Below are 17515 nucleotides of genomic sequence, written 5' to 3'. Positions count from 1 at the left end.
TGTATATTTGAAACTCTTTCAGAGCTCTTCACTGAAAAAAGTGATTCTGAGCATTTCTATATATATCTTAAATTAAATCTGTGAAATTAACAATAAAAGTCTCAGTTTGTATCTTTACATGAAAATGTATAGTTTGAAATCCATCTGCATTTTTTCAAAATACAATAAAATTGTGTTTTCTTTCATGTACATGCATTATTTAGTTATCCCAGTCGATGTTCTCAAGTACAAACCCTCAACGAACAATAAGCTTGTTTCATTTATGCTGTTCCGTAATACCGCGAACTGGCACGCACACCTGTTCCCTCCTGATTGAAATTGAACAGCAGACCGCATTTCCAGAGGCTGACTTTATGGTTGAGTCGGCTGAACGTTAAGGTAAGAATAAGGTTTGCCAAGTAGCCTACCTGGTTAGATTCTAATCTAACCATTGACAGTAGGCCTGATCTCTATCGTCTTTTCGTTTAATTTGAAGATTAGCAAGTGGCTTTCCTCGAGGCCTGCTAGTGTATTAGCAGCTAGCCAACTAGCTGCTAATACACGTCAAAATCGTTATTTTTAAAATATTAAGAAGGCTCGACATAACATGACACGTTGCTTGAAGTATTACAATGGTCCCTACACATGAACTTGTGTTGTATGTGAAACCTGGATTTATAATTTAATTTAAAACGAAACATTAATATCCTGTATTATGTCTTATCTAATACTACAGGCTGTTACTATGTTTGTTGGACTTGGAAGTAGCCTACCACAGCAACAGCTAGTTTGAGAAGCTACAAGTAGGAAAAATATTCAGTGCAACTTTTGAGATGTTAAAATCTCAAAAGTCACTGTCAGATCATAATGGTTTTAGAGGTATTATGCAGAATGTGACCCATAATGTATAAATTACTCACTAATGTTTATATAAATGTCCTGAAGTTGTTTGAGATATGGAAAGAAATTTACATGTAAGTCTATGAGAGGCAAAGTCTTTCTGCAAACAGCAGACTAATTTATTCTAACAGCAGAATAAATGTACAGTGTGCTTCAGAAAAGATGTGAATGCATGCAAAAACAGAAATAATCTGCAAAGAAATAAAATTAACATCAGATAAATGATAAATGTGGAAGACGTAGAATAAATAAATTTAGGTCAATGCAAATCTTAAAACTTGAATTACTATTTTTCATGCATTTTATTTTGGTCTTTTAGTGTAGTTTTGGTTAATTGCAGTGGTTAGTAACTAACTATGATGTATCTTTACCAGCTGTCTCTACAACCACACTGGATGAAGGTATCCTTACCAGGTGACTCTACAAGTTTGTTTTATCGACCTTACGAGGTGAAACTGATGCCAGATGAAACTGATGCAACGCTTGAAAAGAGTGGAGCTTCTCTATGAGTACCAGAAGAGAGACAATAACAAACTCATTAATGAGAAGATGGCAAAAACCTTCTCACTGCGTCGAAATTATGTAATCCTCCAACCACCTGTGATCGACCTTAAAGCTCGATGGCCTGCCTTCTTTGAGTGTTTCCAGGTATGTTGAACATTTTGATCACATCTTCTCCAATACAGGGTGTTTTTTGGCAAAGTTTCAAAGTGAATTTTGCTATTTTGAAATAATCATTATGTCCTTGTTTGATAGTATCACTGCCATTATCCTGTAACCTATGTGACACTTTCTGAAGTGAAAATCACACATCTTCCTGTAAAGATTCAACAGTGTTTTGGGTGTGCTTTTAATTTCTAAGTGCAACATTGAAATGTAACTGGAATAGCTGTAGGCAGATGCTTAGTTTTAGTAAGCAATATATTTACCTGATGAGGCTGCCAGAATGAAAGCTATTCTTACCTGATTACCTGTGGATAACATTATTCAGTATTCTTACACTTCCGGTGCAGCATCCCCATGTTAAATGAGGCATGTATTTACAACAGTGTAGTAGTAGTTAGTTTTATGTAGTCGCTTTCTGACGTCTGTAATCTCATGTTTTATATTAATCTCATATTTCTCGTTTAATTAGTAATCTAATTTCATATTTTTGTAGGACGGCAACATTGAGTCCCAAAGAACAAAGAGTTATGCATCCTTCACATTACTATACAATAAATGTTTTATTCTCTCTGGTGTATTTTACAGGTTTTCAATGACAACGATGGTGCAGCTGTCCAAGAAGCTCTACTACTACTTTTGTCCTCGGCATCTTTGTTGTCAGCAAAACCAGGGATGGTCTCCCCAAGCAAGCTGGAATAGCCGTTGAGGGAGCAGAAATCCTTTTTGGTATCCCAGATGTGGCACATGCTTGCACCTATCTGATGGGCCTTATCTATGCCTTGGAACTAAGGTACCCTAATAAACTGAAATACACATTTGAGGTCTTTCAGAAGATCTTCCTAGAGCTGGAGGATGCGAACAAAAAAAATTCCTCCAAAGTCCATGATCTCAAGATCGGTTTGCATGCTTAAAAGCTATACAGATGGTGTTGAAGGTGTAGGATTTGAGTGAGCTCACTCTTATCAAGTTTTACAGAGTTTTACACAGTTCTTCTGAGGTTCTCCCAATGCACTCTCTCAGGTTACACTGCTCGTTTTTTTCTATGATGTTGGGAAATAATTAATTTGATAGAGTTTAATGTGCTGGCGCATGCTTTATTATGTTACAGTGGTGCTCATAAGTTTATGAACCCATGCTTAAGTTGACTAAAAGAGGAATAAAAAATAATCTTTTGGAAATGGATCTTAATGCCTTAATTTAAAAAATGAGGGAAAATTCAACCTTTGAGGACACCAATTTTCTTTTAATGAATAATGTGTCGTAAATAAATTAAATAAATGTTCTTCCTTAAAATACAGGGGGCATAAGTAAGTACACTCCTATGTTAAATTCTCATAGAGGCAGGCAGATTTTTATTTTGAAAGGCCAGTTATTTCATTGATCAAGGATACTATGCATCCTGATAAAGTTCCCTTGGCCTTTGGAATTAAAATAGCCCCACATCATCACATACCCTTCACCATACCTAGAGATTGGCATGGGGTACTTTCCATAAAATCATCTCTCAATGCAAATCAAAACAGCTATTAGGCTAACTGAAATAAAACCATGCCACTTTCTAGGTATAGTGAAGGGTATCTTCAAAGTCAACTTTAGCATGGGTTCATAAACTTATGAGCACAACTGTATATGTATTGTGAATTGTATCTGTTCTTTGCACTTTAAATGGTAAAGCATTTAAAGTAACCTGAACTATATTTTTCGAGCAGTTTTTCATGTACTGCCACAAGAGGCAGAGAAACCATGTAGAACTGGACATTTCTTCACTACAGTTTAAAATTTTGAAAGCTGCTGGATTTTGGTGTGTTTTTTTGGCCTCATCAATGTATCTGAATGTAGCTGTTGATTTGAATGTAGCCATGTAAAAGCTAGGATTTCATTTTGTTATGGTGTTCTAACCTCTAACCCCAGATTTCCACTAGATGTGGAACGGCTGCGGAACGTCTATTCTACCTGAATTCTACCTGGGTCCTTGTGACTACAGCTGTCAGTCATGGCCGCAGCCGTGCCGCAACAAATCCGGACCTGGTGGGTATTGACGGACGGCGGAGCACGCAGCAGACACGCAGCGGAGCCGGTACGCAGCCGTTACGCATCCTGTGGAAATCCAAAGTAAGAAAGACTGTCAGTGGGGTTCTGATAGCATGTCCTGTGCTGATGGCACTGATTCATTCAGTGTTCATGACTCTGTGGAATGGGGTTCTGATTTTATTGTCAAATAAATTTGTTTATTTGAGCTAAACAACTTCCAAGTCTTGTTTTGGGTTAAGATGCATAATTATACCTGAGATTGTTTGACTCATGTGAGAGTTGTTCATAGTATCCAGTGTTGGGACTGCAACCAATGATTTAATCTGTCGATTTTCTTGATAATCGATTTGTAGTTTGGTCCATACAATGTAAGACTATGGTTAAAAATCCGTCTTCTCTTTCCCAAAGTCCAAGACGCAACCTAAAATGTCTTGTTTTGTCCTAATCAGCAGTTCACAATTTAAAACATTCACATCAGAGAATCTGGGATTATCCTAATTGTTGATGATTAATTTAGTTGTTGGCAACTAATTGATCAATCAACTAATCGTTGCAGCTCCTGTCTTTTTATCAGTATGGTCAACACTGGGCTCCATGGCAGCATATCTTGACATGTGATAAGAGGACTGTCATTTCTAACACATAGCCTAGATGACACATACTTAACTTCTTAAGTAGACCAAGCATGATACAAAATATCGTGCCTGATCTACTTAAAAAAGGTATGGCAACTTTTTCATCAGATTATTATGTAGATAAAGCAAGGCTAGTCTTTGTATAGGCTACTTAATTTCTTGAATATAAGAAATTAGTTTCTGAAGTAAAGTCTACTTAATTTAGTCAACTTAATTTATTAAGTAAAGTCTTCTTAACTTTGCAAGTTCAGTCATTTGCAAAACTAAGTTGACTTTACTTGAAAAAGCAAGTTGACATTACTTCCAAAACTCATTTCTTACACACAAGAAATTAAGTAGCCTATACAAAGACTAGCCTTGCTTTATTTACATAATCTGATGCAAAAAGTTCCCTTACCCTTTTTAAGTAGATCAGGCTCTATATTTTTTATCAGTGTTGAAAACAGAATAATAAATCATAACTTGATCAAATTTTCACAAAAACTTAGCAACCCTTACTGCTGGGATCATGAGAATATTTCAGAGCTAAAATCTGGGCCAAAAAGGGGTTAAAAACCCTGATACTGTATAAACCCTTATGCTGATTGTATGTCTTGCTGCTGTAATAGGAAATAGTGTCTTATATGCTAAAATGCTGAAGATTCAACAACCTGTCAACCTTCTCTGCTCATCTGAATGCTCATGTGTGACGACTAGATGAAATGAGAAATAGCGGCCCTGGCCAGGACAGCTCTCATCCACAGCACAGCAAGCACCATCCATTTCCAAGCGACAGATCATTACAGCTCTGATAGTCGACAGATGGTGATGAATTGGTGCTGATATCGGTGCTGGACAATTTTGGAGGCACAAACTGCAATATCACTTTTTCTCAATGATGTAGCTATCCTGTGAGTGTCAGATCCAGACACAAGCTCCACCCACCTCCTACTACTCCCCCAGTTCACCAGAGATGGGTAATACCACAGAGATAATCCTTGGGTTTGTAGCTTCATGCAAAAACAGATGTTTGTTCTGATAGAAACAACCCCAATTCACTAAAGACACTGACTAATATCAAGCATATGGCAACCTAATAAAGTCTAACAAACTGCATGCCACAATTAGTAAAATAAATACACAACAAGACCTGACTTGAGTGTCCCATTGAGCAATGCAAAAAAAAAAGGGATATGATACCCCTTCATCAACTAATACAAACAAGCCAGATACTGGAGAAGCTATTCATTTGTCCTTTAACCAATACTGTCATCTAGTGGTGTAAATGTGTATAGGCCATATTATCCTTCAACTGCTCCATGTAAAAGAAAATATGCAGGTGTCTTCTGTGTAGATCTTACATTGAAAATGGAAATATATCAGATTAGTGTATTGTCCCTATATATTTTTGCCTTTTTGCTTCTGATGCAGGCTCCCACTGCCAGCCTGTTCTAGTAAACATATCCTTTAACGTAGCTATGTGGAATGAAATAGTGAAAAATGGAAACATATCAGGAAAAGTGACAGACTCTGACCTCTAATTTATTGTTTAGAAAATACTATAGGCTTTTGATGTTCAGAGTGATTGCACTTCACTCCCCTGACAGTTATTGACAAAGAGGGGGGAAAAGATATGCAATAAATGTCATCCACGTTTGCTTATTAATTTTTCTAAAAATCAGGTGTCCAAAGATGGATAGGACTAAAACCATAACACACACATATATATATATATATATATATATATATATATATATATATATATATATATATATATATATATATATATATATATATATAGCATACACTTTAAAAAAAATAACAGATGTAGTATTAACAGTGAACAGAAACCTTTTAGTTAAAACTATTGTTATATCAGATTTTTGTTATGTTCTGATTGAGTTCAAACTGTTTAGTGAAGTTTTTTTAAACACCATTTCTATATATATTTTTCTCCTATAAAAAGTACCAAATATCATTGAAGACAAAATATTCTAAGAGTAAAAAGGACAAACCGATATACAGTATTTCACTAAATATGGCACACCATATCTACAGAAGGCTCAGCAGTTAATTGTTGTGTTGCGGAGTGACCTATAACCCTAATCAGAACCACACTATACTTACACCATCCTCACACTGCAATATTATGCTTACACAATAGCTCACTCAGCATCTCACCCAATAATATGCATCTGCATCATCAACCTCAACAAAATAAGGTAATTAGATTACTGAGCGGTCTGGCTTGAAGCACACTGCTAGATTTCTTTCTTTTTTTCCCTTTTCTTTAAAGCCTTCTACACCACCAGTCACACTAATTGGACAGGTAACCTTTCTCTTTGGCTTGAAAGAGCCCACTCAGCCGTTTGGAAGCCACATTGTCGCAACACTCAGGCTTAAAAGGATGGTTGAACCCTGCTGACTTGAATATACAAAGGAAACATTCAAGACACATCATCACAAATAGTTTTGTACAGGGTGGGTATAATTCAGTTTTGAGAACATAAGACATGACTAATGCATCCAAAGGTGACTCCTGCTATAATGTTTTTTCTTGAATTGTCATGAGACTACCTACTGCTCAATATGTCAGAAAACTGAGTCACTGTCCTCTATCCTAAGTTTACTGCTGGCTTTTGAGGGTCATATGTTTCTCCCATTGGACAATGTTTAAGCCCAAGTGTTAAGAGAAGCAAGAAGAAACACAGTGAACCTATATCCTTTAAGGACCCCAGCAAGAGAGATACACGTTGTTTGTTAAAAAAAATCTTGGTTCTGTATTTTTGACAAGTAAAACCTGAAGATTAGGACTATAACAATGTTCTTTAACAACATGTGGAATTTGCCTCCACAGCACATTCAGAAAATGTAATTTGTCAGAGGAAATGTGTAAGGATATGAAACAATTGAACAGTTGATGTACTTGTTTCTGATTGAAAAGTAGAGTTTATCTGGCAAACCTGTTGAGTGGGCTGCAGATGTCACATTTCACAATAGGCTAAATGGACAGCTCTCACATAATAAGTACGCTAATGACAATGTAATGCACCAATAGCTGTTAAGTACAAACTCTAATAGAAGCAACAGTAAATATAAAAAAAAAATGTCAATGAGGTTATTAGCTTTTGTCCAATTGTTGCTTCGATTTTTATGATTGACGTACTAGCCAAGAGCTGTTATTGGTTTCTATGTGGTTTCCAGGAAGTGAACGCTACAATTCAAACCACCTCCCACATGTGGGCACAGTCGTTAGCACCACGCGCAGCGTGTGGAGGAGAGAAACCGGTCGGGAAGGCAACGTCACTCCTCGGACTACCTACTCGACGTAGCGCAACGGATACACAGATAGCGGAGCGGAGCGGCGTTGTCCGAGGCAGGTACTGTACCGGCTCCATTTATGCTGACATATACTCAACATCTGAAAAGCTGACAGTTGGTTTGCAGGAGTAAAGTTAGGGGAGAAAGTAGGTCGTGTTAGATAAGAACAGGGTGGACGCTAGGGCCTGGCAGACTGTAGGCCTGTTATTCTCCGCGCACTGTACTGAGCGAGACAGCCCGGGTAGAGTCTCTCCCTCTCGGTCAGCCCAGCTGCCAGTAACGTAGCTAACCGGTCAGGCGCCTAACGGACACCGCGCCACTAGGTTAGAGAGCTACCTAGTCCAGCTGGTCATGACACATATTTTGCCAGCCTAATAAGACTGTGAATATCGGCCAATCTCTTTACTTGCCGGTTTACTGCATAACTGTTACTCTTCTTTTTTCACGTCTTTTCAGGTGCTGAACAGATTACAGCAGAAAGATGGCGGACGACCCCAGCGCGGCGGACAGGAACGTGGAGATATGGAAAATCAAGAAGCTGATCAAAAGTTTGGAAGCTGCCCGTGGGTAAGGGATCGATTTGAACTGTGAGTCAGTTCAGTGGCGGGGCCACCTGTACAAGGTGATGGTGTGAATGTTGACCGTCACAACAGCTGGAGATCGGATAAGTGGGGCCGAATTTGGGAGTGGTTAGCTTAGCGCATAGCTAACTTAGCTTACCATAGCTTTTGCTGCTAGCTTGCTAATTGCTAAAACCCTAACTGCTGTCGCCTTTAACCTATCTGGAGGTTAATATGGAACAATTTATGTTTCGATATGTCTGTGTCATGGATGACATTGCGGAGAATGTTGCCTCAAATCCCTTCAAAGCGTTTAAAGCTACCAACGGTGGTGGTAGCTATGTTGCTAATAGACGTCATATCTGGAATGAGGCCGCCATGGGTGTCTTTAACAAGAAAGCACGTTGATGAGAGAGGGAGGCCGGCTAGCTTACAGTTGGACTTCCACATGCTCCGATATACTCGTTCCACAACTTCAAAGAAGTCCGCCTGGCCTTTTTATATGTAGAGCATATGGCAGAGCCTCTTATTTCCCCCAAGAGTCCACTAAGTTAGTTACCTCATGGCAGGCGTTACACACTAAAGATGTACTGGCTACAAAATGGTCAGTTGAAATGGGTACATTGTGGCCTTTTGAATTATCAAACACGAAATGTGGGTGTTACTACACTTGCTTGTAGCTTGCTCTGCGACAGCTTTCCGTTCAGTGTTGCGCAGAATCTGCTGTCCTGTGCTCCACCGTCTGCCATGTTGCACACAGTTGACCGTTTGCCCTATATTCATCCAGCCGCTGCTACCTGCTCCCGTGTGGGTGTGCAGTGTCAGCCTGTATTGGTATGCTTTGTCTTTTGACTGGCAGTGAATGGAAAGAGAGTGTGGAGCAGTGGAACTGAAACAGTCATCGCTTCAAGGGCAGATATTGTTTACTGTGTAACTAAACGTCTATTAACCTTTCAGACCTTGTTATGGTGATACTTTGCATGGGTGGGTTGTTTGTTTACAAAACAAGAGGCATTGGTGTTACCTTGAAGGTAAGAAAAATGAACAGGTCAAAGTTGCAGTTCAAAATAATGAACTTTTCATATAGCTAGTTTGGATAACATCTATAGTTTGTGTCATTTTGACATATGAATTACAGTGGGGGAAATAAGTATTTGACCCCTTGCTGATTTTGCAGGTTTGCCCACTTACAAAGAATGCAAAAATCTACAATTTTAATCATATGTACATTCTAACAGTGAAAGACAGAATCCCAAAGAAAATTCCAGAAAATCACATCATATGAATTTATTAAAATTGATAACCATCTGATGAGGAAAAACAAGTATTTGACCCCCTGGACAAACAGCATGTTAATATTTTGTAGAAAAGCCATTATTGGCCAGCACAGATGTCAAACGGTTTTTATAGTTGGTGACAAGGTTTGTGCACATTTCGGCAGGGATGTTGGCCCACTCCTCCCTGCAGACAGCCTCCAAATCATTCAGGTTCCGAGGTTGTCGCCTGGCAACTCGAATTTTAAGCTCCCTCCAAAGATTTTCAATCGGTTCAGGTCTGGAGACTGGCTAGGCCACTCCAGAACCTTGATGTGCTTCTTCTTCAGCCACTCTTTTGTTGCTTTGGCGATGTGCTTAGGGTCGTTGTCGTGCTGAAACACCCATCCTAGACCCATCTTCAGCTCTCTCACTGAGGGAAGGAGATGTCGGTCCAGAATTCCACGATACATGGCCCGTCCATCCTCCCCTCAATACGATGGAGTTGTCCCGTCCCCTTGGCTGAAAAGCACCCCAAAGCATGATGTTGCCACCACCATGCTTGACGGTGGGGATGGTGTTCTTTGGGTTGTACTCTGTGTTCTTTGCCCTCCAAACACGACGAGTTGAGTTGAGGCCAAAAGTTCTATTTTGGTCTCATCTGACCACATCACCTTCTTCCAGGCCTCTTCTGAGTCGTCCAGGTGGTGAATGGCGAACTTCATGCGGGCCTGTACATGTTTCTTCTTGAGCAGGGGGACCTTGCGTGCGCTGCAGGATTTCAATCCATGACGGGCGTAGTGTGTTACCAAGCGTTTCTTTTTGTAACTGTGGTCCCAGCTGCCTTCAGTTGATTCATCAGTTCCCCCTTGTGGTTTTGGGATGATTCCTCACCGTTCGCATGATCAGGGACACCCCACGAGGCAAGATCTTGTGTGGAGGCCCAGACCGAGGGAGGTTGGCGGTGGTGTGGTGCTTCTTCCATTTCCTGATAACTGCACCGACAGTTGATCTTTTCTCTCCAAGTTGCTTTCTGATTCTCTTGTAGCCCATCCCAGCCTTGTGCAGATCAACAATCTTGTCCCTGATGTCCGTGAGAAAGCTCTTTGGTCTTGCCCATGGTGGTGATGTTGGATGCTGGTTGTTTGGGTGTTGACAGGTGTCTTTTATACAGGTAACGAGGTGAGGCAGGTGTATTTGATGTAGATAATTGGTTCGGATTGGGGCTGTGTCTTAAAGAAAGACTAACTGGCTTGTAGGAGCCAGAATACTTGCTGTTTGTCCAGGGGGTCAAATACTTGTTTTTCCTCATCAGATGGTTATCAATTTTAATAAATTCATATGATGTGATTTTCTGGAATTTTCTTTGGGATTCTGTCTTTCACTGTTAGAATGTACATATGATTAAAATTGTAGATTTTTGCATTCTTTGTAAGTGGGCAAACCTGCAAAATCAGCAAGGGGTCAAATACTTATTTCCCCCACTGTATGTTGCTGTTACACTGTTGAAATGGTAAAGCACTAATGTTTACAGTAAGTTGACACTGCATCACATAGTATCTTTTGGGTATGAACTGTATGCCTAATAGGGGTGAAATGGATTACAAAATGCACGGTTTTCAGTTGAGTTTGGTTTGTTTTTGGAACAGAGCAGGGCATTGCCAATTACAAAACTGTTTACCTTAACAACATTCTGGCTTAGAACATAAGGAACATAAACACGTCTTCATTGTCAAATCTTTATTAAAAGAATAGGTTTTCTCATATAAAAATGGCCACATTATAGACTAAGGCCATCAACATGAAGTGAAGCATAAGCTTAATCAGCACTTAATAACAGTAGCCTATAACATGTCAGTTCTTCAAAAATATTAGTTTTTCCACTTGAAATAAAATGCAACATTTTAAATACAAGGAATATTGCTGAATTTTTTTTTTTTTAATCAAAAGGAAAATTGCCACATGTGTTATTAAAAGAATAAAACACTAAGTGCAACATAACCCAAACACACATTGTACACTCTTTTCAAAACAACACTGCACTATTCATTCTATTTTCATGTTTTCATTTAAAAAACACAGTTCAAGATTTACTTGTGTTGCTAAAATGTCGGCAAAAGGGAATAGTATAGTGCGGCTTAAGTACTTTAATCATATGCTGAAATCCAGCATCCTTCATGACTGCATATCATTTGCACCCAATGCTTAGTTAAGAATTGGATTGCCCTGACTGAATCTGCATGGAGAGGCTGTTTACATGCTGCTGGGAGAAGCAGTTACTCTTTCCTACCCAACTCTCCTCTTGCTCTGTGAACGGACACACTGGCGTTATGTCTTTGTAAATGCGGCATCATAATGGAACTGTGACTAGCAGACCATACAGTTACGATTTTTTTACTTGAACCGTTCTGTCCCTGATGTCTAAGTGTTTATGTAAGCGTTAACATTAAATCCTCTCTGTCTTTCTAGTAATGGCACCAGTATGATCTCGCTGATCATCCCTCCCAAGGACCAGATATCTAGAGTGGCCAAGATGTTGGCTGATGAGTTTGGCACCGCTTCCAACATTAAGAGCCGAGTCAACAGGCTCTCTGTTCTCGGAGCCATCACCTCTGTACAGCAAAGACTAAAACTCTACAACAAGGGTATGTGTTACAGTGAAAACCCACATAATACCCTACTGACTTCCATGTGGGCTTTTGTTTTCAGAGGCAGCTGGACAGAATGAATGACATTTAGTCATGTGTTACTGATACAAAGATATAATTTCAAATGCTGTGGCAAAAGCTGCTAAATAATAATTGATAACAGAACAGGTTTTCAGTCACAATAGGTCTAGATTGAACTGAAAATTATATAAATGTAATTGTCCAACATCTTTGTCAGCATGTACGTTTTTTACCATGCGTATATGGTGTATTATGCACCTCCTTGTTTTGACCAGCTAGTAAATGAGAGGGCAGTGTGGAACTAGCACAATATGTGGTGGTTGTAGCATTAAATTGTAAAGTAGGTTGTTATAATCATGAGAGAATAGTGTTTAGTACCTATCAGTACGGTGCATACATCATAATAGAAAAACATTCCAGGGACATTGGACGTTTTGTCACAGTATTTTGTGGCCTTTCAGAACCTTGAGTGCAAAATGTGAATTAACATATTTGAGAGAGCTTGATGATGCTGGCCTCCCCTTAAGACACTGTACATTGTTTATTCATCTGTACAAAAACCTAATGTTTGTCTAATCTATTGGCCTCTGACCTTTCTCTCTTGCCAGTGCCACCCAATGGTTTGGTTGTGTACTGTGGCACCATTGTGACCGAGGAAGGCAAGGAGAAGAAAGTCAATATTGACTTTGAGCCTTTTAAGCCAATCAACACCTCCCTGTACCTCTGCGACAATAAGTTCCACACCGAGGTGAGAGCTTTTGTTTGGTTTCTGTCTGCACAGATATCTTTCTTGTACAGACATAAACTTCTTGTATCTATATTGCACTTGATTTCTGTCACATTCTCATCATCCATTCTTCCATCACTCTCCCCTAACACAGGCATTGACAGCCCTGCTCTCTGATGACAGTAAGTTTGGCTTTATTGTGATCGACGGTAGTGGGGCACTGTTTGGCACACTGCAGGGCAACACCAGGGAGGTGCTGCACAAGTTCACTGTGGACTTACCCAAGAAGCACGGTACTGACCCACAATACTCACAAAACACTGAACCTTTGAGATTTTCAACTGCACAGCAAAGATCATTAGATCATTGCTTAAGTATTACTGTGTATTAATCGGTGGCTCTTAGTTTTTCCCGTAAAGAAACATTCTAAAGATTGTGGTTCTTATTCTTTATATTTCTTTCAGGCAGAGGAGGGCAGTCTGCTCTGCGTTTTGCTCGTCTGAGAATGGAGAAGAGACACAACTATGTGAGAAAGGTGGCTGAGACGGCTGTCCAGCTCTTTGTGTCCAACGACAAAGTTAATGTGGCAGGAATGGTCTTGGCTGGTTCTGCCGACTTCAAGACCGAGCTTAGCCAGTCGGACATGTTCGACCCAGTAAGTCTGTGTTATGATAAAAAGCAGTACCAATTAAGTTTTTACTATGTTTACAATTAAGTTTTTACTATATATATATATATATATATATATATATATATATATATATATATATATATATATATATATATATATATATATATATATATATATATATATATATATAATGGGAATGTCGCCAAAAAAAAGATGTATTGATTTCAGACAAATGCACATATATACAACCAAACAAAATTAAATCAACTAAAATCTTTAGTAATTAAGACAACTCTATTATCTTTATAACCTTAATATTGGGCTTTAGGAAACACGCTAGCTGTACAACAATAAATAGATATTATGAATACCCTCAGAAAGTAATACTTGGTGTGAAGAATTACATAGTTTCTGCATCCTGTAGGTAAAGGACTGTTTGTATTCTTGTTAAATACAATAGGTGTTTCTTGCACTTGCAGCAGTTTATTCCAAATGCGAATAGTTCTTTTAAACTTTGTGTATACTGTATACAGCCATATCATAGTGAAGAGTACCTCCCTCAACCCCCTTTTTAAAACCCTCTTCACATTGGAAAATAATTTACGCTGTGCCATTTAGTTCAATCTGCTCTTGTCTGTGGGTTGACTTGCACCACAATACACCTCAACATCAATAAGCTTTACATACATTATTAGGCAGTACACTTTATACTAAATAGGACAAAATGATAAGTACATAGTATATTGGTAAAAGGATTGAATATTTACATGATCAACAAAAACAACAAATGTTTGAAAATGTCCCAGCCTTTACTGGGAGCTAACGCTAGCAGTTCTTTGGGTGTGCTTACCCCTGAGCACTGGCAGTCTTAACACTGGTAACTGTAAAGTGAGCTTTCCGAAGATATCCTGCCACAGCTCCGGTGGGAGCAAAACCTGCAACATAATGTGTCATTATTGTCAACAAATTTCTGTTGGTGGTCTTTTCAATAGCTCCCATGTTAGGGACTTGGTGAAAATGCAGAGACTTAGTCATCGGGCTGTCAAGTTTGGTGAAAAACGTTATTGATATTAAGTGTGCTTCTAAGTATATAACGTTATGCCTGTATGTGGTTATCTCTATAGTGTGTTTAACCTGTGTGTGTGTTTTCTACAGAGGTTACAGGCCAAGGTTTTGAAGCTGGTGGATATCTCCTATGGTGGAGAGAATGGGTTCAACCAGGCTATTGAGCTCTCGGCAGAGGTTCTCTCTAATGTCAAGTTCATCCAGGAGAAGAAGCTCATAGGTAAGTCGTCCTATTGACACATCGGAACAACTGTTTTTAGGTGTCTCCAATGGCTGCTAAAGGAAACCAAAGCTTTTGTTGTGGTAGAGATTTTCTTAATGGTTGTCCCTCTCTCCAGGGCGGTACTTTGATGAGATCAGTCAGGACACGGGGAAGTACTGTTTTGGTGTGGAGGACACACTTAAAGCCCTGGAGATGGGAGCAGTGGAGATCCTCATAGTCTACGAAAACTTAGACACCATGCGTTACATTCTACGTGTACATGGGGCAGAGAGCAACGGAGCAGAGAACGGTACACAAACCACAATTATCACATCTACCATTGATGAGAAACTAATATATTGAAAAGAAATAATATGCTATGATGCTATAATCTTCATGTCGTCTTTGGTTTTCAGATGAGAAGACTTTGTACTTGACGCCAGAGCAGGAGAAAGACAAGTCTCACTTTACAGACAAGGAGGTGAGCACTACAAAAAACCGACCAATCCTTTTGATTTTAAATTGGATCCGTTACCCATCATGCCATGCGTCCCTGACTCTGATTGTTTTTCTAGACGGGGCAGGAACACGAGTTGATCGAGAGCATGCCACTGCTGGAGTGGTTTGCTAACAACTACAAGAAATTTGGAGCCACGCTGGAGATAGTCACAGACAAGAGCCAGGAAGGGTCCCAGTTCGTCAAGGGCTTTGGAGGCATTGGGGGTGAGGACACTGTTGTTTATGACTAGAATTATACATTTTTACAACATTAAGTTAGGAAGAAAGGATATGTGTAGTTCAGTGGTATTACATTCGTTAAATTTTTTTCTGTGACTTAGTGAGTAAATGTACTGCTCTTAAACTAGAGGGAGCAGGTTCATGCCGTCATGTATCTTCAGGTTTCCACCGTGCTTTTTCATTTGCAACCTTTCCACAATCGACCACATAACAGCTTTGTATCAATTAATACAAGTGTCTTTTCAGGAAAGCTGCTCTACCAAAAATTATTTTATGCTGAGATTACCAACAATTAAGACAGTGATAGCCATGGCTATATGATTGCAAGAATGTCACAGGCTAATAATAATCATTGGCTTGTTTCCATGAACTCAAGACTATGAACTTTAATAGGTTATGGGTATGACTAATTTGCCTTAAAGGATGCCATTTCGGACTACTTTTAGGAAATAACTGTTTACATATAACCATGGCTACAGCAGAGTGAAGTACTAGACTCTTCCACTTTTAACTAGATAGGCTACTTGTTATTGGGCCACTTGATATGGATTTTGTTACAGTAGAGGGGACAGACTGTCTCAGTTTGGTTCTCTTTACTTTGCTCCTATCCTCTGGGCAACCTCTGAGTTTTTTTAGGAGACACGTGGTGGACAGGGACGTAAAGAAATGAGGCATAGTGAAGGCAAATTAAAAGCACCCTGAATTCCTAATGTTACTATCCTGTATTTGCACTGTATGTCCTCCCCATTGAGGACAGGTAGGCACTAGAAATTCACTATGTGATCAATACAGGTTTCACATTTATCCTTTCCGTTCCAAGTGTTTTGAAGGTTGTTTCAAACACTTGTTTATCCTAAAGAGTAGTAAACAAGTATTCAGAATATAATATAACATGGTTTCCTGCTACAGGTAAGTCCTTTGCATACCGATATGTTGTCCAGTAGACGTTAGCATGAAAGAGGCCTTTATCATACAAAATCTTTGGTGTGATGCAGAACGGGAGTCTAGAATGTAGGGCTGGCGATGGCAGTACATCTTTTAAATTAGGAAACAACAAATACTAGTTCCCTGTACATTTCCTCCTCAACCTAAAAGTAAATGGTATGTTTTTATTTAATTTGGTAAGTAGTACAAAAAAAAGAGGATTCTAGGAATTCATGCTTTTTAGATACAAATACTCCCACCCCCATAGCTAAGAGGGATTATCTTATCCTTATACAAATTCTTCCTTTTAATGCTACCACAATCTAACCAAACAGGACATAAGATGGCCAGCCATCCTATTACCCTTGCTAATCTATCATCTTTGTGTTCCTCAGGTATCTTGCGGTACAGGGTGGATTTCCAGGGCATGGAGTACCAAGGAGAGGACGATGAGTTCTTCGATTTGGATGACTACTAGGTAGTCGGGGACTGATATTGGGAGAAAAAAAAGCAAAGCAAAGGAATGAATGAAGAAATGAGGAAAGAAAAATGCCACCTCTCTTGCAGCAAGTGAGAGGTGCAACCGTGATGACCATATATATGACAGACACACCTTCCAATTTACCTGTTGCATACACAAACTTGCGCATACATTTCATCTGTACACACAACAAAATGCATCACACAGGCTGAAGAGGAGTGAGATTTTCTTTCATCCAGAGAGGGAGAAAGCCCTTCCTGAATAAATCCCTGCCTTAGAGTGCTTGTTCCTTCCCCTAGTTGGATTGGACTCGACTCATTTTGTTCTTTTTTTCCTCCTCCCCTCCATTTTGAATGAACACAACAGCAAGTTTCCAGATTCGTCGCTGTCCCCAACCCGGTCTGAAGATGAACTTTGGACTCACTCCTCACATATAGAAAATATATTTTACTTTTTTGCTTCATCATGTCCCTACCCTCTCTTCTCCTATGCTTTCTCTCTCTTCTTCTTTTTTTTTTTTTTTTTTTTTTTTTTTTTTTTTTACTGGTAACTGCTGCTGTTGTATTTTATGAGAGTGGGGGATTTTTTTTACCTGGGTTTCTGTAGAGAAAGGGGGACAAAGTATTAAATTTGAACTGCTGAAAACCATTGCTACCTCCTCATCTGCTGTGGTCTCAATCCTGTGCTGTTTCTGTCCTCTTCCTGGAAAGGCGGACCTTTTCTCTGCTTTCCTGACTTTAAATGGATATATTGT

General features: G+C 39.3%; 1 protein-coding gene and 1 long non-coding RNA gene across 7 annotated transcripts; both read left to right on the top strand.

The window, feature by feature from the left end:
* Positions 1 to 249: 249 nt before the first annotated feature.
* LOC114563096 (uncharacterized) lies at positions 250 to 3565 on the top strand. Of its 3 annotated transcripts, none has more exons than XR_003693577.1 (4): positions 250 to 378; positions 1254 to 1527; positions 2131 to 2335; positions 3468 to 3565. It is a non-coding gene; the product is annotated as an uncharacterized LOC114563096 (long non-coding RNA). The 3 variants fall into 3 exon arrangements; XR_003693576.1 differs by having other exon boundaries at positions 3457 to 3565; XR_003693575.1 differs by lacking the exon at positions 3468 to 3565 and having other exon boundaries at positions 252 to 378; positions 2131 to 2718.
* A 3833-nt stretch (positions 3566 to 7398) lies between these two features.
* On the top strand, positions 7399 to 17423 carry etf1a (eukaryotic translation termination factor 1a). Of its 4 annotated transcripts, none has more exons than XM_028588620.1 (11): positions 7399 to 7566; positions 7968 to 8078; positions 11794 to 11969; positions 12602 to 12741; positions 12875 to 13013; positions 13185 to 13375; positions 14507 to 14636; positions 14755 to 14928; positions 15035 to 15099; positions 15194 to 15341; positions 16676 to 17423. In XM_028588620.1, exons 2-11 carry the CDS (start codon positions 7993 to 7995, stop codon positions 16756 to 16758), a joined length of 1332 nt encoding a protein of 443 aa, XP_028444421.1. In that variant the 5' UTR covers positions 7399 to 7566; positions 7968 to 7992; the 3' UTR covers positions 16759 to 17423. The 4 variants fall into 4 exon arrangements, with proteins under 4 accessions (XP_028444421.1, XP_028444422.1, XP_028444419.1 ...); XM_028588621.1 differs by having other exon boundaries at positions 7399 to 7570; positions 12875 to 12902; XM_028588618.1 differs by having other exon boundaries at positions 7400 to 7570.
* Positions 17424 to 17515: the final 92 nt, after the last annotated feature.

Source organism: Perca flavescens, chromosome 10, assembly GCF_004354835.1.
Source record: "Perca flavescens isolate YP-PL-M2 chromosome 10, PFLA_1.0, whole genome shotgun sequence".
Lineage (NCBI taxonomy): Eukaryota > Metazoa > Chordata > Actinopteri > Perciformes > Percidae > Perca > Perca flavescens.
The sequence above is the reverse complement of the archived record's forward strand: the minus strand, read 5'-3'. Positions and strand labels throughout refer to the sequence as shown.

Excerpts from the sequence above, each read along its gene's own strand:
- etf1a (XM_028588620.1), top strand. The coding sequence starts at position 7,993 with ATGGCGGACGACCCCAGCGCGGCGGACAGGAACGTGGAGATATGGAAA. Across the intron at positions 11,970-12,601 it reads ACTAAAACTCTACAACAAGG|TGCCACCCAATGGTTTGGTT; the intron begins GTATGTGTTACA and ends CTCTCTTGCCAG. Across the intron at positions 14,929-15,034 it reads GAGCAACGGAGCAGAGAACG|ATGAGAAGACTTTGTACTTG; the intron begins GTACACAAACCA and ends TTTGGTTTTCAG.